The sequence below is a fragment of the Aspergillus fumigatus genome, chromosome 3 (genome assembly GCF_000002655.1).
Source record: "Aspergillus fumigatus Af293 chromosome 3, whole genome shotgun sequence".
In the NCBI taxonomy this organism is placed as follows: domain Eukaryota; kingdom Fungi; phylum Ascomycota; class Eurotiomycetes; order Eurotiales; family Aspergillaceae; genus Aspergillus; species Aspergillus fumigatus.
Window position 1 is genome coordinate 1967414 of NC_007196.1, and position 22894 is coordinate 1990307.

General features: G+C 56.1%; 6 protein-coding genes across 6 annotated transcripts; 3 read left to right on the forward strand and 3 right to left on the reverse strand.

Moving 5' to 3' along the window:
• On the reverse strand, window positions 1-3064 carry sdh1 (succinate dehydrogenase [ubiquinone] flavoprotein subunit). Its single transcript, XM_749739.2, has 7 exons — window positions 2852-3064; window positions 2724-2778; window positions 2590-2663; window positions 2375-2538; window positions 927-2315; window positions 266-862; window positions 1-206 (listed from the first exon to the last, which is right to left on the reverse strand). Exons 1-6 carry the CDS (start codon window positions 2891-2893, stop codon window positions 643-645), a joined length of 1944 nt encoding a protein of 647 aa, XP_754832.1. The 5' UTR covers window positions 2894-3064; the 3' UTR covers window positions 1-206; window positions 266-642.
• A 313-nt stretch (window positions 3065-3377) lies between these two features.
• Window positions 3378-5300, reverse strand: rpt1 (proteasome regulatory particle base subunit RPT1). Its single transcript, XM_749738.2, has 4 exons — window positions 5033-5300; window positions 4850-4964; window positions 4567-4796; window positions 3378-4517 (listed from the first exon to the last, which is right to left on the reverse strand). The coding sequence occupies exons 1-4, from the start codon at window positions 5125-5127 to the stop codon at window positions 3638-3640; spliced, it is 1320 nt and encodes a 439-aa protein (XP_754831.1). The 5' UTR covers window positions 5128-5300; the 3' UTR covers window positions 3378-3637.
• A 73-nt stretch (window positions 5301-5373) lies between these two features.
• AFUA_3G07830 (chaperonin-containing T-complex subunit CCT4) lies at window positions 5374-7532 on the forward strand. Its single transcript, XM_749737.2, has 7 exons — window positions 5374-5528; window positions 5587-5638; window positions 5693-5715; window positions 5771-5800; window positions 5849-5878; window positions 5929-6501; window positions 6567-7532. The coding sequence occupies exons 1-7, from the start codon at window positions 5484-5486 to the stop codon at window positions 7419-7421; spliced, it is 1608 nt and encodes a 535-aa protein (XP_754830.1). The 5' UTR covers window positions 5374-5483; the 3' UTR covers window positions 7422-7532.
• Window positions 7533-7872: 340 nt separating this feature from the next.
• Window positions 7873-8529, forward strand: AFUA_3G07840 (uncharacterized protein; the record flags this gene model as incomplete). Its single annotated transcript, XM_749736.1, has 2 exons — window positions 7873-8199; window positions 8242-8529. 2 exons carry the CDS (start codon window positions 7873-7875, stop codon window positions 8527-8529), a joined length of 615 nt encoding a protein of 204 aa, XP_754829.1.
• Window positions 8530-9294: 765 nt separating this feature from the next.
• dapB (dipeptidyl aminopeptidase dapB) lies at window positions 9295-12159 on the forward strand (the record flags this gene model as incomplete). The annotated part of the gene is made up of 3 exons (XM_749735.2): window positions 9295-11665; window positions 11722-11991; window positions 12041-12159. The coding sequence occupies 3 exons, from the start codon at window positions 9295-9297 to the stop codon at window positions 12157-12159; spliced, it is 2760 nt and encodes a 919-aa protein (XP_754828.2).
• A 309-nt stretch (window positions 12160-12468) lies between these two features.
• Window positions 12469-21256, reverse strand: gtb3 (glycosyltransferase family 4 protein; the record flags this gene model as incomplete). The annotated part of the gene is made up of 3 exons (XM_077804365.1): window positions 12469-20964; window positions 21025-21114; window positions 21161-21256. 3 exons carry the CDS (start codon window positions 21254-21256, stop codon window positions 12469-12471), a joined length of 8682 nt encoding a protein of 2893 aa, XP_077660521.1.
• Window positions 21257-22894: the final 1638 nt, after the last annotated feature.

The following is a 22894-nucleotide window of genomic DNA, read 5'->3' on the forward strand; positions in this document are numbered from 1 at the left end:
GACTCGAAGAACCAGAGCTCTGCATCACTACATAGTCAGGAATGAGCTGCTAAACATCACTGGATCCAAGCCCGTTGAAGGATCAAGACTCATGGATTTGTTAATGTTGTTTGATGTCCAGTATAGTACGTTTGACGGGCCGTTGGAGTGATTTCTTTGTCTCAAGGCGAGGGACAGCAGACAAAGAAAAGAGCCGGGATGGTACTCTGCACTACCGGATTAGGCCATTTCCGACCAAAATCTAAGAAATCTCAAGGTCACGTACTATGGCAGAAATTACGAGATTTGCTTCCAGACTCTCGTACTGCGGTTACACTGAGAATTCCAAGTTGGACTGTCCCGACGCAAAAGAGACTCCAATTGTATGACAAACTGCTATGAAAACAAATAACGTGAGTGCACCTAACTCATCGCCTGAAAGGGAAAACATGGATATACAGATATAAAACAGGGAAATGCAGAATTTTCATGATGCTCTTTTAACGATCCTTCCTCCACAGTTCAGCAAAGCAATTAAGGCTGATGGGTCAAAACCCCTGTGGTTCCTATCTGGAGGTTGACCCGGATCTTGTGGCCAATCCAGCCTCGTCAAAGGCATGTGAATGCTGAGATTACACCCACATCAGGTGCAGAGGAATGCATCTAGTAGACACGCTTGAAGGGAGGCACGCTCTTGCACTCGTTCTCGTCGAGGGTCCTGTGCTCGACAGCACGGTAGCCAAGGTTGATCTCACCGTGAGGCTTCTTCTGCCAGGTGAGAGTATGCTTCATCCAGTTCTCGTCATCACGCTCGGGGTAGTCCTCACGAGCGTGGGCACCGCGGGACTCCTTGCGGTTGGCGGCGGCGACAGCGGTTTGAGTGCTACAGGACATCTTGTTAGCATCTAACCGAAAGAAAAAAAATCAAAGGCTGAAAGGATACATACGCGCAAGTGAGCAGGTTACGGAGTTCCAGAGTCTCGACAAGGTCAGAGTTCCAGATCATGCTGCGGTCCTTGGTACCGACTTGGTCGAACATCTTGTCGATGGCGGTGATCTTCTGAACACCCTCATCCAAACTCTCCTGGGTACGGAAGACGCTGACATCAGACTGCATGGCCCTCTGCATGGCGTTACGGATCTCGTGAGTCGACTTGGGGCCATCGGCGTTGCGGACGAAGTCGAGGTCCTTGATGGACTGGGCACCAGCGTCAGGGCTCAGCTCACGGTGAGCCTTGCCAGGGGTGGCGATGTCACGGACACGGTGAGAAACGGCACGGCCGAAGACGACGAGGTCGAGGAGAGAGTTGGCACCCAGACGGTTGGCACCGTGGACGGAGACACAGGCGGCCTCACCACAGGCGTACAGACCGGGGACAACCTTGTCGTTACCCTGCTCATCCACCGTCAAGACCTCACCGGTGTACTTGGTGGGGATACCACCCATGTTGTAGTGGACGGTGGGCAGGACGGGGATGGGCTGCTTGGTGACGTCAACACCAGCGAAGATGGATGCAGTCTCCGAGATACCGGGCAGACGCTCGTGCAGAAGCTCAGGGGGCAGGTGGCTCAACTGCAGGTAGATGTGGTCCTTCTCAGGACCAACACCACGGCCCTCGCGAATCTCGAGGGTCATGGAACGGGAGACGACGTCGCGAGACGCCAGATCCTTGGCGGTGGGGGCGTAACGCTCCATGAAACGCTCACCCTCGGAGTTGAGCAGATAACCACCCTCACCACGAGCACCCTCGGTGATCAGGCAACCAGCACCATAAATACCAGTTGGGTGGAACTGAACGAACTCAAGATCTTGGTTGGGCAAACCAGCACGGGCGACCATGGCCATACCGTCACCAGTGCAAGTGTGGGCAGATGTGCAGCTGAAGTAGGCACGTCCGTATCCACCAGTGGCCAAAACTGTGTGGTGGGCCTTGAAGCGGTGCAGGGTACCGTCCTCCTGGTTGTAGGCGATGATACCACGGCACTCACCATCCTCCATCAGCAGATCAAGAGCGAAGTACTCGATGAAGTAGTTAGTGTTGTGGCGCAAAGACTGTCCGTAGAGAGTGTGCAGAAGAGCGTGGCCGGTACGATCAGCGACGGCGCAGCAACGGTAGGCCTGTCCACCCTTGCCGAATTCCTTGGACTGACCACCGAACGCACGCTGGTAGATAAGGCCATCCTCGGTACGGGAGAAGGGGCATCCGTAGCCCTCGAGCTCACGAACACTAGCAGGAGCCTCTCTGGTCATGTAGTGGATGGCGTCCTGGTCACCAAGCCAATCGGAACCCTTCACGGTGTCGTACATGTGCCATCTCCAGTCGTCGGGATGCATGCTGCAAATCGGCATTAGCACAATCGCCCAATATTCAACTCCATCATTTCATTGACATACTTTCCCAGAGCAGCGTTGATACCACCCTGAGCGGCAACAGTGTGAGATCTTGTAGGGAAGAGCTTCGAGACACAGGCAGTGTTGAATCCGGCTTCCGCCAGACCGAAGGCGGCACGCAGACCGGCACCACCAGCACCGACAACGACAGCATCATATTCGTGATCCTACCATCAATTAGACCAGTTCGTTTCCATGTCAATGCGACAGTCACTTACAATAACAGGATACTTCGAGGAAATGTAACCAGTAGCCTCCTTAGCGCGCAAAGGACCGTTGGCGAATATGCGGGCTGGAAGAACGGAGTTAGTGAACAGCGGGGGAGGTCAACCTCGCGGGATTCAATGCGTACCTGCTGGTCTTGTCGACGAGAAAAAACGTCTCTGGTCCCTCAAGGCACGGGAAATCTGCGCAGATATGCGAGTCAGCATAGTGACAACATAGAATAAAGGGTTGTCAGAAGACCCTCGGGTAACCGACCTTCGAAGCGGGAGCTAGGCTCCGCAAGCTCAGGGAGCTCATTGTGGGCGGATCAAAAGAAAATAGACACTATTGTTTATGACTCTGAGATGAGGCTATTAAATGAGCACGACCAACAGCACTACGGCAGTCGTAGTGGGAGGAGGAGGGGAGAGCAGGCAAAGACGAGGTCGGAAGCCGGTGGTAGTATTCATGAGCTGCACTTTTGGATCGTCGGTTCTCAGAAGAACAGGAAGAGCTGGCTGACATAATCTTCCCTCACTTGCCGACGGGGAGGACCGGGGCCGAGACAGCCAATCAGATGATGCGTAGTAGTAATCACCTCGGGCAGCCGGGAGCTTTTTATTGGCCCAAAAGGGCAAGGCACGTGGCCGGTCTTCTGTTAACCCGGCAGCAGCGAAGAATTCCGGGGTGAGTGGCCGATGAAGGAGATGAGAGGAAGCTGAGTGATCTATAGATGAGCTTTCAATATTCAATAAGCTGCTACACTTTATTCGCTACACCAAGTTGAAGACATGAGCCAATTCCCAGTCCAGACTGGGTGGGAATCGGCTATGCCTCGGATTGAAATCACGTGACTAGACGTATATCACTTATCACAGATCCTGTCCATCAAAACCTACTGGGACAAAAACTACCCTGAGGTATACCATGAGAATATTGGCATCTGTTAATGCACAGTAGATCATATTAAAGCAGCATCATAGACCGAATCACCGAGCTAAATCTGATCATACATCCATCCAGCCATGCAATGTAACCCAAGATGCATAAAGAAGACGCCATCTAATTGTACTGCATGTATGTCGCCGTCGAGTTGAACTTAAGGTTGCCCTTGATGACCTTGTCCACAGCAGCCAGGAAGTCCTTCTCTGTGGCAACCTTCCGCCGCGCCCGGATCGCAAACATGCCAGCTTCTGTGGCAACACTCCGTAGTTCCGCACCGGTAGCATTAGGACATAGTCGGGAGATCAGCTCCCACCGGATGTCTCTTTCGACTGACATACTCTTGGCATGAATGCGGAGGATGTTGGCGCGACCTTCCACATCGGGAAGCGAGAATTCGATCTTGCGGTCAATACGACCAGGACGCATCAGGGCAGGATCCAAGGTCGACGGTCGGTTGGTTGCAAACATGACCTTAATATTACCACGGGCATCAAAACCATCCAGCTGTGTAATCAACTCAAGCATAGTACGCTGAACCTCGTTGTCACCACCAGCTCCATCATCGAAACGAGCACCGCCGACCGCGTCGATTTCGTCAAAGAAGATGATGCACGCCTTCTTGGTACGGGCCATCTCAAAAAGTTCTCGAACCATTCGTGCACCCTCACCAACGTACTTTTGAACCAACTCGCTACCAATAACACGGATGAAGGTGGCGTCCGTCCGGTTAGCGACTGCTCGAGCGCAGAGGGTCTTGCCGGTACCGGGAGGACCGTACAGCAGCGCGCCCTTTGGCGGATCGATACCGAGGTTGACGAATCGTTCCGGTGACAGCAAAGGCATTTCGACAACTTCTCTCAGCTTCTCGATCTGCTCCTTGCATCCACCAACATCGCCGTAGGTCACGTCCGGCTTGTCTTCGACCGTCATCATCGTCACGCTAGGGTCGATCTTAGGAGGAAGGGGTAACATGATCTGGTATTTATTCCGGTCGACGCTATCAAATAATCAGAATTGTCAAAAGAACAGAAGCCGTAGTCACTTACCCGACTCTCATGCCTTCTTCGATATCCGTCGGGCTCACTCTCTCCCCTAAATTCACGACAAACTTGGCGATCTGCTTGACGTTGATGACATATTTGCTCTTATCGGGATCTTTCTCGTCGGAAATGATCTTTGTACAGCGAGCCACCTGCAATGGCTGTTCCTCCGCCATGCGTTGCCTATCTGCAGCAACATCCCAAAGGTGTGGAGGTGCAAGACCGGTGTCGGATTCCTGTCTGAAGTCAGCCAAGGTCCGGAGATAACAAAGCACTAAGTTCAACAAACCTTGACGCCAATCTTCTCGTTTACACTCGCTTGTTTGTCCTTGATCTGTTTTTCGAGCTTCTTTAATGCGGTCGCGTAGGGAGCGGCGCCGTATGTCTTGAGTACTTGAATGTCACTGTCTCATCATCAGCCGATACCTCACAGAGTCAACATAGAGCACGCCTGCTCGCAGTCATAACATACTCGTCTGTGAGAGGTGTGATCTTCTTCTCCGGCTCTTCGTCATCAGCGAAGTTCTTCCTGTACTTCTCCCAGTTCGCTCCCGTGGCGCTAGGCATGGTGAGACTGGACTGTGAAACCGGACAAGGAAGGCAAGAAAATAAAGAAGCTAATACAGTCGTAGCGGAATATGAATTATGATGAAAAGATGAGGTCGAAAGAGTCTGACGAGATGGAGTGTGAGGTGAAGCTTGATTGGGATAGTGATGTGATCGAGCTCTCAAGCTTGAGGTGCTGTCAGCGAACGGGTTCCAGCTGCTGACGCTAGTGGCCGCCAAGCATCACCACCGCCAAAGCACCTTCGAAGAAATTCCCAGAGCCGCTGCCAGACACTGGATCTGCTCCCCTATCACGACCCGTGTCCCCGTTGAATTTCTAGTTTATTTTTGTGCCTCTATCCGCGGACATATTCAAAATGGCGACCGCAGTCTCCCAGGGGGCCCCTGGCACTACCTTCAAGGTGGGTGGTTTTTACGGAGCAAATACTGCTTGTGGGCCGTTTTCTGATACTCGCGCAGGATAAGGAGAAGCCTATGGCGGTTCGGACTGCCAACATTCTGGCTGCTAAAGGTATTTATAATCTTTTTGACTTCTGTATGTACATGGTAGCTGATGTGATTCTAGCCGTCGCCGATGCCATCAGAACAGTACGCAATCTAGATATCCATATATGTCGAAAGTGAGGGGCTAATGGCTTTGCAGTCTCTGGGACCTAGAGGAATGGATAAGATGGTATGGCCACGTCCAATGTTACACGTTGATCAATGCTAACTGTCGTAGATTCAAACACCCAAGGGAAACACGATTATCGTACGGATTCCAGCCCCGAAGTATGCAGCTCGGCGCTAACCCCTCCATAGACCAACGACGGAAACACGATGCTGAAAGACATGAGCGTGATGCACCCTGCGGCCAGAATGCTTGTCGATCTGAGTGCTGCTCAGGATGTCGAAGCTGGTGATGGAACAACGTCCGTGGTCGTGATCGCTGGTAGCTTGCTCGGTGCCGCCGAGCGCCTGTTGGGCAAGGGTATTCATCCCACCATCATCTCGGAATCTTTCCAGCGAGCCGCCGCTGCTGCGGTGGAAATTCTCCAGAATATGTCTCGCCCGATCAACCTGATGGACCGTGCTACTCTCCTGCAAGCCGCTTCTACATCGCTATCCTCCAAGATCGTATCGCAACACTCTGGCCTTCTTGGCCCTATGGCGGTGGATTCGGTGCTCAAGGTTATCAATCCTAAAACGGCAGAGAACGTGGATCTGAGAAATATCCGAATTGTGAAGAAGGTCGGCGGTACAATTGAGGACAGTGAAATGGTTGACGGCCTCGTGTTGAACCAGCCCGTCATCAAGAGCAGCGGCGGCCCCACAAGAATCGAGAAGGCCCGGATAGGGCTGATTCAATTCCAGCTCAGTCCTCCCAAGCCTGATGTACGTGTCTCTACCTCAAAAGCACGATACAGGTATACAGGTTGCTAACGTTTGGATGACTGCAGATGGAAAATCAGATCGTTGTCAATGACTACCGTCAGATGGACAAGATCCTCAAGGAAGAACGCCAGTACCTGCTGAACATGGTCAAGAAGATCCAAAAGACCAAGTGTAACGTCCTTCTCATCCAAAAATCGATCCTCCGTGACGCCGTTAACGACCTCTCCCTTCACTTCCTTTCACGACTTAAGATTCTTGCCATCAAGGACATCGAGCGGGATGAGGTTGAGTTCCTTTGCAAGAGTCTTGGCTGCAAGCCCGTCGCCAACATTGACTCCTTCACCGAGGATAAACTGGGTACTGCTGATCTCGTCGAGGAGGTTCAGGCGTCTGGTGCTCGGTACGTAAAGATCACCGGCATCAAGACACCCGCCACCGCTGCCAACCAGACCGTATCTATCGTCGCCCGCGGTGCCAACAACCTGATCCTGGATGAGGCGGAGCGGTCTCTGCACGATGCTCTCTGTGTCATTCGCTGCTTGGTCAAGAAACGCGCCCTTATTGCCGGTGGTGGTGCTCCTGAGATTGAGGTCGCCCACTCTTTGGCAATGCGCGCGCGAGAGCTCGCAGGCACCGAGGCTATATGCTGGAAGGCGTTTGCGGATGCCATGGAGGTTATTCCAACCACGTTAGCCGAGAACGCTGGTCTGAATTCGATCAAGGTTGTCACCGAGCTGCGACACCGCCACGCTCAAGGCCAGCACAATGCTGGTGTCAGTATCCGTAGCGGCGGTGTGCGCGACGACATCACAGAGGAGAACATCCTGCAGCCACTTTTGGTGAGCACCAGCGCCATCGAACTTGCAGCTGAGACAGTCAAGATGATTATGAGAATTGATGATATCGCTCTATCGAGATGATTTGGAGGCGTATAAATCAACAGGAATCAGATGTGGTGTATTATGAGAAGTAATTTACCCAAAAATCAAATGATTCGAATATAGATGATCCAGTGCATATAGCTGTCATGCTGCGTACAACTTGCACTTGACACTTGTCTTGTGCTCTACTAGTCTTCCAACTGTACCTGCATCGCGGTTCTTTCTTTGAATACTGCCCGATTCTTCAGGCTGCAACCTCAGGAACTTGCGAATGTCGTCACTTTGATTCGTTGTAGCCAGGACATAGACCGCTCTACCTTGGTTCAACAGAGTCATAGATGCTAAATATGGCTCTCTCGCAGCGAACCCTCCTTGCTTCTTTCTCACCTCTCTCACCATCTACAGACGTTCACTGTACTCGCAACAATCAATATTTGCACTCATTTCGTACCCAACTACAAACTCTCGCTTGGTTTAGCAGCTTGGCAACATGAAAGGCCAATCTATAACCGCTTTCATAAAGGGTCTGAAGGTCATCCTCGCCCAAATGGAGGCTCTTCCCCAGAGTTCCTGCCAGAAGAAGGCAATTAAACGAGCTGTCACTCCCCTACCAACCATCGATATCGACCTGGGAGACGATGAGCTCTTCCCATGCGAGTGCTCTCTACAGGGTATAAACTCCCCGGATGTCACCTACCTCAGCAATCCACTACGCAGCTCGCTCAAGACCAAGGAGTGCGGCCTGGACTATATCAGGCGCGCTCTTGATGTCCTAGAGCCCATGAGCACCTGCACACGGTGCACTGGAAAGGACCACGTCCGAACCTTCCTCTATCGTTTCTGCTGAACGATCTTGCAGAGATGCCGGGTGTTTTATCAGCATCTGGTACGCACGTACGAGGGCAAGGACCAACAACCCCTTTTGCTGGACGACTACCAGCTTGCGACAGTCGAGGAACGGGCTGCGCTGCTTTGCATGCTCACCTATGTCGAGATAAAGCGATTCCACGTCTGTGTGGGTAGCATTATTGAGACACTCGGGGACCAGCCCATGTTCGATGAGGATTCGTGGGCCGTCATCAAGGGTCAGGCCTATAAGTTGGCCGTTGATACGGCTGAGCTACGTTTCAAATCCATACACTGCTAAGTCGCTCATTCAGGTGGATAGGATGAATCGTATTGAACACACTTTGTATCTTGTTTCGCAGATATCCGGAAGATAGCCCTGGAGTTTGGAGTTACTTGCTACTTTAAAGGAGTATGGCTGGACTGGGTTTATATGGAACATTTGTATTCTCACGTTTGAAGCATACCTTCAACAATGTTTACTAGAGACAATTAATCTCTAATGAAGTCTTTGACATGTCGAGTGTAGCCCTGTTCTGGTCAGGTTCTATGTTCGCGATTCTTGAAGCCCGAGTAGAATATCATCAACGTGCCATACAACAACAAATTGCTAATTAGGAGCACTCTGTTTGTGCAGTGCCAAAAATCACAGTCATCTCCAGCTAGATAGATGAATTGACTCGGTCGATATTATTGAAGTCGGAATAGACCAGGGTACCCGAAAAGGAGGTCAATAAGGCCCGATCGGCTGCCAAGAGGCGCTATCTACAGTGTACATCACTGCCATCATCAACAACAACAGCAGCTTACCCCAGACTCCATCAGTCATTACTATTCCCACTTACGGCCATTCGCTGGCTTTCTTTGTCTGCTGACGAAGCAATGACCATGTCTTGACGATACTTTATTTGTTACTTTGATGATATTCTTATAGCGGCTGTAACTTAACCTTCCTGGGTGCAACAACCTCCTTGAAGGATCCTTGCTCATCGTCGATCTGTTAAGACCCGTCACATGTGCACCGTAACTCAATCACAGCAGCTACTGTCGTACAACCACCGTGACAATGAGGCGATCTGATGGTCATGAAGAAACCTCTGAATTCCTCCCGATGACCCACTCTCGATCCGTATCCGCCGCATCTCAAACCTCCACAGACTCGAGTCTATCCACTGAGTCCCTCTTCCCACGAGAACAGAAACCATTCCCCAACGCCATGGGGGGAATGGCACTGGCTGACGATGACAAATACCGCGACCTCGAGGACGGCGAGGCGGAACAATCAGAACCATTCCTCTCGTCGTCCAAGAAAGCAGCTACCGGAGGCGGTCGCGCACGGCGGATATTCTGGATCCTGGTTCTTCTCTGCCTTGGAGGCTGGCTGCTTGCCTTTGTGCTGTTCTTAACAGGGGGACGAGCGAACTACCAGACTGCCTCGGACGCGTTACAAGCGCACGGGGCCGACTCGGCGTTGGGTAGCACGAGCACGAGCTCCGGCAAGCCTGTCACGTTGCACCAGGTGCTCGGAGGGCAATGGAATCCTCGGTACCATGCGATCGGGTGGGTTGCAGGGCCGAACAATGAAGACGGGCTGCTTGTCGAGAAGGGTGGGGATGAGAAGCAGGGGTACCTCCGGGTGGACGATATCAGGAGTCGAAAGGGCAATAACACGGGGCGGGAGAGCAGGGTGCTGATGAGGAAGCCCATCGTGCACGTGGACGGGCAGGCGATTGTTCCCAGCAACGTCTGGCCGAGCCCGGACTTGAAGAAAGTGCTGTTGATATCCGAGCAGCAGAAGAACTGGCGGCACTCATTCACCGGGAAGTACTGGGTGTTGGACGTGGATTCTCAGACTGCGCAACCGCTGGATCCTAGTGCTCCGGATGGTCGAGTGCAGCTCGCGCTTTGGTCTCCTGCCTCTGACGCAGTCGTCTTTGTTCGTGACAATAATCTGTATCTGCGGAGGCTGTCGTCAGACAGCGTTGTCGCGATTACCAAGGACGGTGGGGAGAACCTTTTTTATGGTGTTCCCGATTGGGTATATGAGGAGGAAGTGATCTCGGGGAACAGCGTCACATGGTGGTCGAATGACGCCAAGTATATCGCTTTCTTCAGAACGAATGAGACGAGTGTGCCCGAGTTTCCGGTACAGTACTACATCTCGCGACCATCTGGGAAGAAGCCTCTCCCGGGGTTGGAGAATTACCCCGACGTGAGGGAGATCAAATACCCCAAGCCTGGTGCCCCGAACCCAGTGGTCGATCTTCAGTTCTACGACGTTGAGAAGAATGAGGTCTTCTCCGTCCAAGTAGCAGACGACTTTGCCGATGACGACCGCATCATCATTGAGGTTTTGTGGGCCTCCGAGGGCAAAATCCTTGTGAGATCGACTAACCGCGAAAGCGACATTCTCAAGGTGTATCTGATTGACACCCAGTCCAGGACGGGCAAACTGGTGAGGTCCGAGGACGTTGCCGGTCTTGACGGTGGCTGGGTCGAGCCTTCGCAGTCCACACGCTTCGTCCCGGCGGACCCCAACAATGGACGACCGCACGACGGGTACATCGACACTGTGCCATACAACGGATACGACCACCTTGCGTACTTCTCGCCGCTTGACAACCCCAACGCCCTGATGCTCACATCGGGCGAGTGGGAAGTGGTGGACGCACCGGCTGCCGTAGATCTGCAACGCGGCCTGGTGTACTTTGTCGGCACTAAGGAAGCACCCACCCAGCGCCATGTCTATCGCGTGCAGCTGGACGGGTCGAATCTCAATCCTTTGACCGACACTTCCAAACCCGGCTACTATGATGTCTCCTTTTCACACGGCACAGGCTACGCGCTGCTCACATACAAAGGGCCCTCTATTCCTTGGCAGGCGATTATCAACACGCACGGCGACGAAATAACGTACGAAGACCGCATTGAAGATAATGCACAGCTTACCAAAATGGTAGAGGCGTACGCACTGCCGACTGAGGTCTACCAGAACGTCACGGTCGACGGCTACACGCTGCAGGTCGTCGAGCGCCGCCCTCCTCACTTCAATCCAGCCAAAAAATACCCTGTCCTGTTTTATCTGTACGGCGGACCGGGCTCGCAGACCGTGGACCGCAAGTTCACCGTCGATTTCCAGTCCTACGTCGCCTCCAGCCTAGGTTATATCGTCGTGACCGTGGACGGCCGCGGCACGGGCTTCATCGGCCGCAAGGCTCGGTGCATTGTCCGCGGTAACCTTGGCTTTTACGAGGCGCACGACCAAATCGCCACTGCAAAGATGTGGGCGGCGAAGTCATACGTCGACGAAACCCGCATGGCGATCTGGGGATGGAGCTTCGGCGGGTTCATGACGTTGAAGACTCTTGAACAAGACGCTGGTCGGACCTTCCAGTACGGAATGGCGGTTGCACCCGTCACGGACTGGCGGTTCTATGGTATGACATCCCCTTCATCCCCTTCTGACTCGTAGAATCCATACTAACGGACTCAGACTCAATCTACACGGAACGATACATGCACACCCCCCAGCATAATCCCAATGGGTATGACAACTCGACCATAACCGACATGGCGGCCCTGTCCGAGAGCGTCCGCTTCCTTGTCATGCACGGCGCGTCGGACGACAACGTCCATCTCCAGAATACCCTTGTGTTAATCGACAAGCTGGACTTGTCGAACGTCGAGAACTACGATGTGCAGTTCTACCCGGACTCGGATCATAGCATCTACTTCCATAATGCGCACATGATGGTGTACCACCGTATGTCCCCCCCTTCACTACTTTTGTTTCGCAACACTAATCAGACTAGGTCTTTCGGACTGGCTCGTCAATGCATTCAACGGGGAGTGGCATCTGATAGCGAAGCCCGTGCCGGACGAGTCAATGTGGGAGCGTATGAAGCGGTCGCTGCGGTTATTGTCTCCTTAGCATCCAGATACAGTTGCTCTATCCTTATGTTGTAAGTAATTAGATGAAGAAAATGTATATTCAACACGCTATGCAAAACTATAAACACAAAGCAACGACTCTTTTCAAACGTAATGCAAATGCAAGTTCAGTTCCGCCTATAAACATTAATGTATGCGTGCATGCAGTACATGAGAAACAAGGTAAGAAAGGGATATAGACATTGCATGGGTGTATGTATATACAGCCAAGTCAGCCATCATAAACAGACCAAGACTGGTATGATAATATGCCATTAGGTAGGGCAGGATAGATAGATAGTGTGCAAATTCAGGATTTCCCCCCCGCATTACCGTCGATAGACTTGAAGATACTCGACTGCAGGAACTCCTCGCGCATATGCAGACTGACATCCGAGTTGCGGTACGGATGAGGCTCCTCACGCTGCAAACCACGCAGCTGCTCGCGGCCCAGCGTGGAGATGGACCGCGCGTGCGAGTGTCGGTGCCGCCCAAACGCCGGCGACAGCCTGCCTGACGGGGACAGCCGACCCGTGGGCGTCACGGCCCCGCCCGCATCGAATGAGAGGGTCTGCCGCGGCGCGAAGACAGGCAGGGATGCGTTGCTCGGCAGGCCCATGAAGGAGTCCGAGTCGGTCGCGGTGGAGAAGTTACTGAAGGAGGAGCGGATGGACGCGGGCCGGGTCAGCGGGAGCATGGGGTACCCGGAGATGGTGGAGTAGACGGTGGACATGCCCGAGGCGGCGGACGAGCGCCAGGAGTGCACGGCGGACTGCGGGATGGTGATGACTTCTTCCTCGATGGGGTCTGCGACCTGGAGGGCGTCGGCGATGTCGATGGGGTCCCCGAGGGCGGTGCCGGGGGCGCCGGCGGCGGCGCGGACGGCCATGGTCTTGACGGCCTTGCCGATCCAGAGCATCTGCTCGTGTTCGCGCAGGTAGCGGTCGCCGGAGAAGGACTTCTGGACGATGTTGCGGGTCATCATGCCGAGTTTGCGGCGGTGCTCGGCCTTCTCGTACATGCGGCGGGTGATCTTGGCGACGTCGTCCGGGGTGGGCGAGGAGGTGAGGACGGGGGCGGGCTCGGTGTCGTCGGCGTACTGGGCCCATTCGCCGAGGAGGGCGAGCATGGTGATCTGGGCGCGGGCGAGCGCGAGGGCGTCGTTGGGGGCGACGACCGCGCTGAAGCGGGAGAAGTCGTCCGGGTCGCTGAGGACGCGCAGGGAGGCACCGACGTCGGTGCAGACGACGGGCGCGCCGGTGAGGGCGGCTTCGCCGAGGGCGAGCGGGAGCCCTTCGGAGAGGGAGGAGTTGAGGAAGAGCCAGGTGTTTTCGAGGACCTTCATGGGGTCGGCGCTGCCGCGGAGGGTGACGCGGCCGCGGAGGCCCTTGGAGGCGATGATCTCCTGGCACTCGGTGGAGTAGGTCGGGGCCTTGTCGATGGCGCCGTAGATGTCGAGATGGTAGTCGTCGAACTTCCACTGGTTGATGATGATGTCGGCGGCCAGCAGGGCGGTCTTGATGTCCTTGGCGTACCAGACGTGCGACAGCATGGTGACGGTGGGCCGCTGCGACTTGATCTCCTTGACGGGGGCGAACTTTTGCATGTCCGTGATGCCGTTGACGACGGGGTCGACCTTGCGGCGGAAGATGTTGCGGTGCTCGATGGTGCCCTGGCAGGTGCCGATCTCCACCTCCCAGCCGGGATTGAAGAAGTCGGCACACGGCGAGATGATGTCGGCATGGTGGAGGGTGATGACGGAGGTGATGCGCATCAGGCCCAGGAGGGCGTTGCGGACAAACGGCGAGAGCTTGCACAGGGCCGAGGAGAGGCAGAGGTTGGTTTCGCGCCAGCTGATGGCGTGGTCCCAGATCTGCAGGGTGCAGTTCCGCTTGATCTTGCAGACGACCCCGTACGAGGCGCTGACGCTGTGATGCGACGCCTGGAACACGCTGGGGATCTGCTCGGGGATGGGGATCGAGAAGATGAACAGGTAGCGGTACCAGAGCTCCAGCGCCACGTCGAGCGTCCCCAGGGTGGGGAGCTCGGTGTGGAACCACTGCGCCGACGGGATCGTGTTGGGCATCTCCTGCGTGAGCCAGAGGTCGCGCCAGCTCTCCTTGACGATGTCGCTATTCCAGACCTGCGTCCAGTGCCGCGAGTCCTGGAAGTACGTGTTGAGGTTGACCAGCGCCCGCGTGGCCTGGTGGATATCGGCCTTGGACAGCTCGATGGCGCGCGCGCCTTTCACCAGCGCTGTCAGGATCGGGATGAAGTTCATCTTGATGTCCATGTCGTTGGCCGACGTGACGTTCTCCACCTCCGAGTCCAGCTTGTTCTTGAAGAGCCCATGCGTCGGCGTCAAAAAGTCCAGCCCCCACAGCGGGATCATCTTCAACGAGAGCACGTTCTGCTCCGTCTGATGCTTGGGAATGCCAAAGTCGTTGGCCGACTCGCAGATCATGTGCCACTTGATCGTCCGCAGGGAGTTGATCATGTCGCGTCGACAGGCCGACACACCACCGCCCTCGTTCGGCCAGGTGCCCGTGTCGGCCGCCATGACGTGCAGCGACTTGTCCGTGTCCGACCCGAAATCCTTGGACCGGGTGTTGACGACGGCATCGCCGCCGGGCCCAAAGTTCAGCAGATCGCTGACTTTGATCGCCATGGGCGTCCAGCTGGAGATGTTGTCGTCGAGGTCGGCACTCGCCATGACCGTGTCCGCGCGCAGGTCCAGGTACTTCTTCGCCGAGGCCAGATCGCCCCGGTCCCGGCTGCGCCAGTACGGGGCCAGCGTCTTGTCGCGGCGCAGCAGCCGCTCGTCCATCCAGCGGACGATGATGCCGTCAAAGTCGACGCGGTCCTTCCACGCCTTCCAGACCAGCGAGCGGGCCCGCGAGGTCGAGACGGGAAACCGCTTGGTGGAGAGGCCCAGGAAGCGGGTGATGGCGTTGGAGCTGAGACTGTCGCAGTAGAAGAGCGGATTGTCATGCACAAAGCTGGTGTACTTGGGCTTGGCCAGGACGCCGAGGAAGTCATGCTCGATCATGGGCGGCGTCTGGATCTTCTGCCCGTTGAGCGTGGTGAAGATGGTCGGGTGGAACTTGTGGTCGTACAGCCAGCGAGCCTCGTAGACGTCGGCGCCTTGCACGAAGGTCGCCTCGGTGACCTTGGAGTGCGGGATCCAGCGCTCGACCTTCTCGGGATGCCGCACGGGAGGCGCACACCAGGAGACGGTGCAGGTAATGTGCGAGAGCACAAACTCGGCGCGAAGCAGTTCGTCGCCGAACCGGGGGTTCTTCCGGTAGTGGTACTTGAACCGGATCAGGTTGCCATCTTTCATGTAGGAACCGGCCTCGATGAGACCCTTGCGGTTATACTGGACGCTCTGCAGATGGCTGTCGCCGCGGATGCACCGCCGGCCCAGGGGGATGCGGGTATCGGAGCCGCGGGTCAACCGGAGGCTCTTCTTGTTCGGCGCGCGGTAGTCATAGTGGAACTCGTTGATGGCCTTGCCGTCTTTGAACTCCTGCCGGATGAGCAGCAGCATGTCCTTGGAGTACGTGCTGACGTACTTGAGCGACTTGGTGCCCTCGGGCTCGGTCTTGTGCTCGCCGCTGTAGTAGTAGACCTTGAAGCCGCCGTCCTCGTCGTCGTGCTTGAACGCCGTAAAGGTGCCGTCGAGGCTCTGCAGCATGAATCGGCTCTTCTTGATGCTGATGGTCATGCCCTTGGTCTCGTCCCAGAGACGCTTGACGTTGTCCCGGCCATGGAAGAGGAAGAACGACAGGATCACATCCTGCACGATCTTCGAGTACGACCAGATCAGGTTGAGGAGGAACACACACGGCACGCGGATGATGCGGGCGCGCTGTTTCATCACATGGTCGAATTCTCGCTGGAATTCCGGATCGGCAATCAAGGCGATGATGATGAACTTGATGGCGGACGCCACCGAGTACCAGAAGTTGTGCAGGGGATCCTTGACGAACGCGAGCGCCGCGGGCAGCTTTTTGGACACATAGGGAATGAACAGCGGCGTCTCGGAGTCCTTGCCCAAGGCCTCTTCGCCGGTGCCGTAGTGGGCGTAATCCAGAATGCTGACTGCGGTGGCGGCGCCCAGGTTGCATCGGGCAACATGGACATCCAGATCACTGGTATCAAAGCGGCAGAGGTGCTCCTGAAGCCATTGCCGGTCGCGCTCCGAGAAGTGCGACGGCTTGCCGACACAACGGTCCAGCAACGCCTTCCGGATCGTCTTGGGCAGCTTCTCCCAATGCGTGTCACATTCGAACCCCAGACACAGCTCCCGGAGGAGCTCCTTCTTGGCCCACCGCACGACTACCGGGGTGTTGGGTTCTTCGCGAAGCTGCCGGGCCATGGTCTCGGTCACGCCGGCCGTGACGAGCGATTCCGCGAGCACGGCGTACTCGTGAGGCATCCGCAGCATGGACTCGGACACCGCATGAAGCAGAGTCTCGGCGATGACTTGGCAGTTGCCGCTCACGTCGATGCGCTGGTCCAGTCCGCGTCCGACCGCCAGGACCAGTTTCAGCTGGTCCGCGGCATGGCAGCTAAGAGCGCGGATGCCGGGACCCAGCGAGCCCAAGGGAACGAGCTCGATCGAAATCTCCCCCTGGGCCCAGGCTTGCAGGGCTCGGTGAATCAGCTCGGATGCCTTGGGGAAAGCCTCCTCGATTCGCGGTTCTTCGCGGCGCGAGAGCAGCAGCGACTTGACTTCCATCCCCGGATGCGCACCCGGCTCCAGCTTGAGTCGCGTGTCGGACGGCACCAGAGAGATTCTCTCGAAGAAGGTTTGCAGCTCCTGCTGGGACCATTCGGGATCCGCCCACGGGGTCGTGTACGCGTGGAACGTCTTGCCCAGGTCGACGGGCGAGTCCACCTTCTTCGGCATTCCCATTTTCGCCGTGAGCAGAGTGAGGATCGCGGTCGTCCAGGTGGCGGTGCCCAGTCCAATCACCGGGCCGTAATTGCTGAAATTGCCCGACACACAGGTCTTGAGGACGATCCCGACGGGCAGGCCAACGACGATCCCGGCCAGCAATGGTCGGAGGGCATGCGGACCAGCGAAGATCTTCGTGTATTGATACCACAGCAGGCCGGTGTACGACAGCACGTAGGCGCAGAACATGGCCATGGCATCCACGGACGACCGGAACGTCCAGAGCAAGGCCGTGGACAAGGCAAGACTCCAGACCTGCCACATGAGATACTTGACGAACGTCCTCCAGTACACCTTTCTCTTGAACCTCACGGCGCGCTTCTGCGACGGCCGAATCTCCTTGGACGTGCCCACCGCCTGATTGGTCTGGCCCCCGATGAGATCATGGAGTTCCTGAGCCTTGGTGTCGATGAGCACGGCGCCGATCAGGTAATACGCGAGGCCGAACCCAACCGCAAAACGCGTGTCGCCATTGGGCATCTGTAGAAACCCAGTCATCCGGCCCCCGGTCAGCAAGTCGGCCCATTTATCGAGCAGAGCCAAGACAAAGTAGAGCACCCCGCAGCCGATCTCCCGGCTGGACTGGCGCCAATGCATGAACGCATTGTGCAAGCGTTGGCCCTTTTGCGAATTGCGCAGCACATCAAGCCCGACCTTGGTCTGGATATTCCAGCCCGAGCTGAAGGGGATGGGCCGGGGCACGTCGGCATACCGGCAGTACCAGTCGAGAAGGAAATTGGTCGCTTCCCAGTCCCGGGCCAGTTCCAGGACCAGCTGGTCTGTGGTCGGCTTGGAGAAGAAGCCGCGGGACACTTCGGCCATCACGTCCCGATACAGCGCTTCTCGCGACAGCTTCAGCACGGCGGGATCGCTCCGGCCACCGAAGCACTTCTCGTCGTTGTTGCCGTACTTGGACACATACCATTTGCGGATCTCGGTGTCGTCGGTGCGTCGGATGTTCTGGTACCAGGTAACCCATTTGGAGGCGACGGACCGCAGGCTGAGCAGCAGCAGTCCGATGAAGATGTAGAGCACAATGAGGTAGATGACCACATCGTGATGGCTCCAGTTGGTCACGATCGGCGAGATGAACAGGACGGGGATGCAGGCGAAGATGGCCTTGCGGCCCGAGAGGAACTTGGAGCCCGGGTAGCTGAAACAGGCGAGCGAGGCGAAGATGCTGAAGTAGAGGGTCAGGGCAATCAGGTAGAGGTAGAAGACGATGCCGGGCCCGGGGCCTTTGACGGCCGACATGACGATGAATCCCACCAGCCCCACGGCGATCGTGAAGGCGAAACAGGCGATGAGTCGGATAAAGACAAACATGTTGGTGGCGGCAAACGCCATGGAGATCAGGTAGTAGGACCCGCCGCAGGCGATCCAGGTGCCCGCCGCACCCGACAGGAGCAGAGAGATCATCAGCGCGATGGACGCACTGTGCATGACCTCCTCGGGCATGTGGCCGGAGAGGTACAAGCCGCGGCCATACAGCGTCAGCAGCAGAATGTCGATCAGGGCGGGCACCGCAAAGACACTGAGGAAGGTGAAGCGCTGGTACCCCCGCATGGGCTTGACCTTGTCGTCCGGGTTGACATCGATCTGTGCCCCGGCATACGAGGTCGCCATCTGCGGAGCGCCGTTGATCCAGTCCGGCAGTTCCCGGTCCTGGTAGTATCGTCTGAATCGACCCGAGAGCAACTTCCCGAAGGCGCTGGGCGAGAGGTCGAAGTAGGCTTCGCAGCGCGACCCAAGCGCAAACGACTCGGCGAAGGCGGCCGCTTGATCGGACTGGTCGTTGAACAGGGGGTTGCGATCCGTGACTTCCATGTAGATCTCGTCAAAGGCGCCTTTGCGGGCGGCGCAGAAGAGGGAGAGCGTGAGGATATCGGCATAGACGTCGATCCGGTCTTTCTGGACCAGCTGGCACAGGGCGTTGGTGATCTGAGCCAGATCGCTCTCGCGGCGTTCTCGGAGGATGCGCGTGAAGACAGCGTCCGTTTCCTGGAACAGGGCCAGGCACGCGGCAGGGGCAGGAGAACGGCACCCCTGATCGCGGTACCAGTGGATGCGGGACTTGATCAGGGCCTCTGGCGGGAGGGATCCGTCGAGGTACGCGACGGTGTTGAGCTCCTTGAGCTGCGCCAGGGACGGGGCATCGATGAGCTGCCGGCGGATGTACCGGCAGATCGTCTCGGACAGTTCACTCTTGGCGTCCGTCAACGAAAGATGCTGCAGCAGGAGCAATCGCTCCTCGGGACTCAGGGCGTCCACATCTTGGATGAGCCGGCGGGGCAGTCCGATGTCTTCGTTCACGTCCTTGGACCATTGCGCCAGAGCCGTCTCGGCTTCGAAGCAGACATGACGGGGGAAACCTCGCGCGGAGAGGAACGTGTGCAGCACGGTGCCCGCGAGGCCTTGCGCGCTTTTCGAGGCAAACACTTCGAATCCGTCCGCGTCGGACTGGTAGACGGCCCAGAAGCGGACGTCGGCGCTCTTGCGCAGACCGGAGTCGAGGCCCAGATTGATGCGCAGGGAATCCTGGGAGGCAAAATTGGCGAGGTCCTTGATCGTCGCCGGCAGCGTGGGCAAGTCGGGCCAGTGCGACACGGCGAATTTATCGTGGAATCGTCGCAGGAGGGCGCCCAGCTTCTGGATTTTGTCCGAGGGAACCGGGTGCAGCAGTCCCAGAGACTTCAGCCGCTGTTGGGACTTGAGGATCTCGACAAAGGCCACGGCGGTGGCTTCGGATCCCAGGGGGAAACAGCCGAACTCCTTGTATTCCACGCCGGCCATGGAGATGGACAGCGGGCTGCCCTGCGACCTGACCTGGGCCACCCATTCCGGCGGATCACGAACCGCGATCGTCGCGCTGTCCATGTGCGAGGGGGGCTCTCTTTCGGACGAGGTGAGCACGTTGGAAAGCGTGGGAAAGTACTGCAGCAGAGCGGTCCATGCGTCTCTGGGCCCGACCTCCTCCTCCTGGAGGTTCAGATTGGCGCGCCAGATGTCGTGGACTTTCATGATCTCGGCTTCCTTCAGCCAACTAAAGGCCGACAAGGGCTCGGGAATCTTGACGTTGAGAGAGGCATCGTGCAAGGCCGCCTGGCGGCCGATCCAGGTGATGGCGCTGTAGAAGTTGCACCACTGCAGAGATCGCTGGATGACCGCATTGGACAGGTGAGCGTTGTCGTCGACCGTCTCCCAGGCCATGACCACGAAGTCGCGCATGCAGGCTTCCGACACGAACGCTTTGATGGTGGGCTGCATCTTGATCATCTGAAAGTAGTCGCGTTTCTCGCCGTCAGGCATGATGGAGGCATTGCGGATGACGAGACCGGCGATGGCATCGGTCTGCAGAGTCTTATGGTCCTGGAGGAAGTCCGGGGGCGCTGTCTCCAGATACACGGGCAGGCCAAAGGCATGGAGAGCCTCGGCCAGTTTCCTGATGGCGGCCGGGTTGAAGCTGCTCTCCCAGTTGGCCAGGAGCATGCCGCTGAACGGCGCGCCATCGAACCTGCTGAGTGCGCTCTCGATTCGGTCGATAGCCGCCAGAGTCGACCCTGAGCCCGAACCGACGTCTACTCGGCCCAGAAACTGCTTCCTCTCGGCCCGCGAGAGGGCCTCGACCACACCGGACTGCGCGGGGTCAACGATCAGCAGATCCCATTGACTCAGGAGTCTCGACTGATCCCTGGTTGGGGATGCGTCGAAAGAGCCCAAGTAGACGCCGAACGACGACGGCTTCTTGGCCCACTGGACATTGGGCAAGGACAGCTGCTGCCTTGATAGTCGGTCCAGCCTATCCAAGACATTTCTGGGCACCACTGCGGATTGGGCCCGCGACTGTAAAATGTCAGCAATCTCCTCGAGGGCATCGACCGAGGACATCGACCGGATACCTACCTGGTACCATTTGCGAGCTCTCGACAGACCTGCGTAGAGGAGGTATGAACATCCAATCACTACGCTACCTAGCAGCAAGCCGATGAGGACCTATACTCGGTTAGTAAAGCACGAGGCTTGAGGAGAGACTCCATACAAATTGCCACCAGGAATCTGTCATATGCGCCCATCCGACGGGACGAGGCCTCTGAAAATCATCATCATCGTCGGTAGTCGCGACGATAAAACCCATGATGGTATGATTAGAGACTAGAAGTTAGGAGTAGAGACGGACATGGAAACGAGGAAGGTCGAAAAGCGAGAGACCAGGCAGGCGACTCGGAGAGCCCAAAAATGTACACCAACAGAGAGACAATCGCTCTAAAAGACCATCACCAGTCACGGATGGATCGACCCCGGAGGCGAATTCTTGCATAAACGAGCGGAGTATAGCGAAATCGATCGAGAGATAGATTAGAAACAAACGAACGGACGGACGAACGAGGGCAAAAGAAACGATAGGACGGACGATCGATCGACCAGGCCAACACGCAGGTCAAAGAGCTGGCACGCCAGATGTCACACACACAGCAAACCCAGCATGTACATCTACCAGCCTATAGACTACAACTTGACGTTTGCCTTCATAAAAGCAAAAAAAGCGGTCGGTGATGGCCAACCGTTAGCGGCTCCGACTCAAAAAAAACCCAGTGGCGAGGGGAGATCATAAGGGCCCTCGGAGAATCTAGTTCGCAGCAAGTAATAGGACGGGCTTTATTGGGTTTTGCGCAATCCATCAGTTGAAATTTCTCGACCAACCAGCAACTGCTTAGTTCATGGACCGTCTGTCTCGGCAGAGCACGCTGATGAAGACAAAAATAGCTTCGTTGTTGTCTGTCTGTCTGTCCTGTCTGCGCTAAGATGGCGCTAAGAAGAAGTGTGTGTTTCTGGCCCAACGGATGAAACCGCCTTGGAGTCACTACAGCCGAGAATACGTCTGGTTGACAGGCATGCACCCGGACTAAGAAGAGTCTACTGAATCCTGCTATCCTGCTGGACCAGAACGACGGTGTCAACAGCGTGGCAGCCATTCCATCGCGGACAAGCCTCGTTAAGGAAAGCAGTCCACGGAGGAGTGCCCGGTTGAGAGCAGACAGCAGCAGCTTTCGTTTCCTCCGAGCTTGGCAGAGTGGATGTACAGCAGGACCATGCATCCTGGCTGCATCTCCTGGTTGGTCCATTACTACGTCGGTTAAGGTCGACGCGACGACTTGTTCCAGGACGTCCAAAGATCCGTACTGTGTACGCCATCGTCCGGCCCTGTGGCTCCGGAATCGAACACCCCCCTGAAAACCATCGGGGTTTCTGATGGCAATAGCCCACTTCCCGGATCCTTGGTTTGCCTTTATCCATGTATGTCATCCGGACTGAGGGCTGTGGGCTGAGGAACTGAGTGAGGGCGGCCGAAGTGGATTCCTCATATTCAAAGATGCAGAAGTGCGAAACAAGGTCAAGGCCCTAAGTTAGTCCAGTGGAGTACGTATGTACCCATGTACTCTGTATGTATGTATACATGTATGGTGTATGCGGGTATGCGGGTATTGTTTGGTAACGTGTGTATGGGTAACGAAAGTTTTGCAAACCCGAGATAGTTGGTATTTCCGTATGTACCAATGATACAGCCCCTGTATCCAGGTATACGCGGAGGTCTCAACCCTCCAGGATCATGGAATGATGGAAGGCCTCAAGCCCCCTCTTTTGGCATGGTATCATGGTTGGCACTGGGGATACTAATAATAATTCCTTCGGCTGCAGTCTGAATCGTAGCTTTCCCGCTAGTCTCGTGGAGATGCACCATGGCCCTCTAATTTCCCCCAGCGGCTCATCTGGA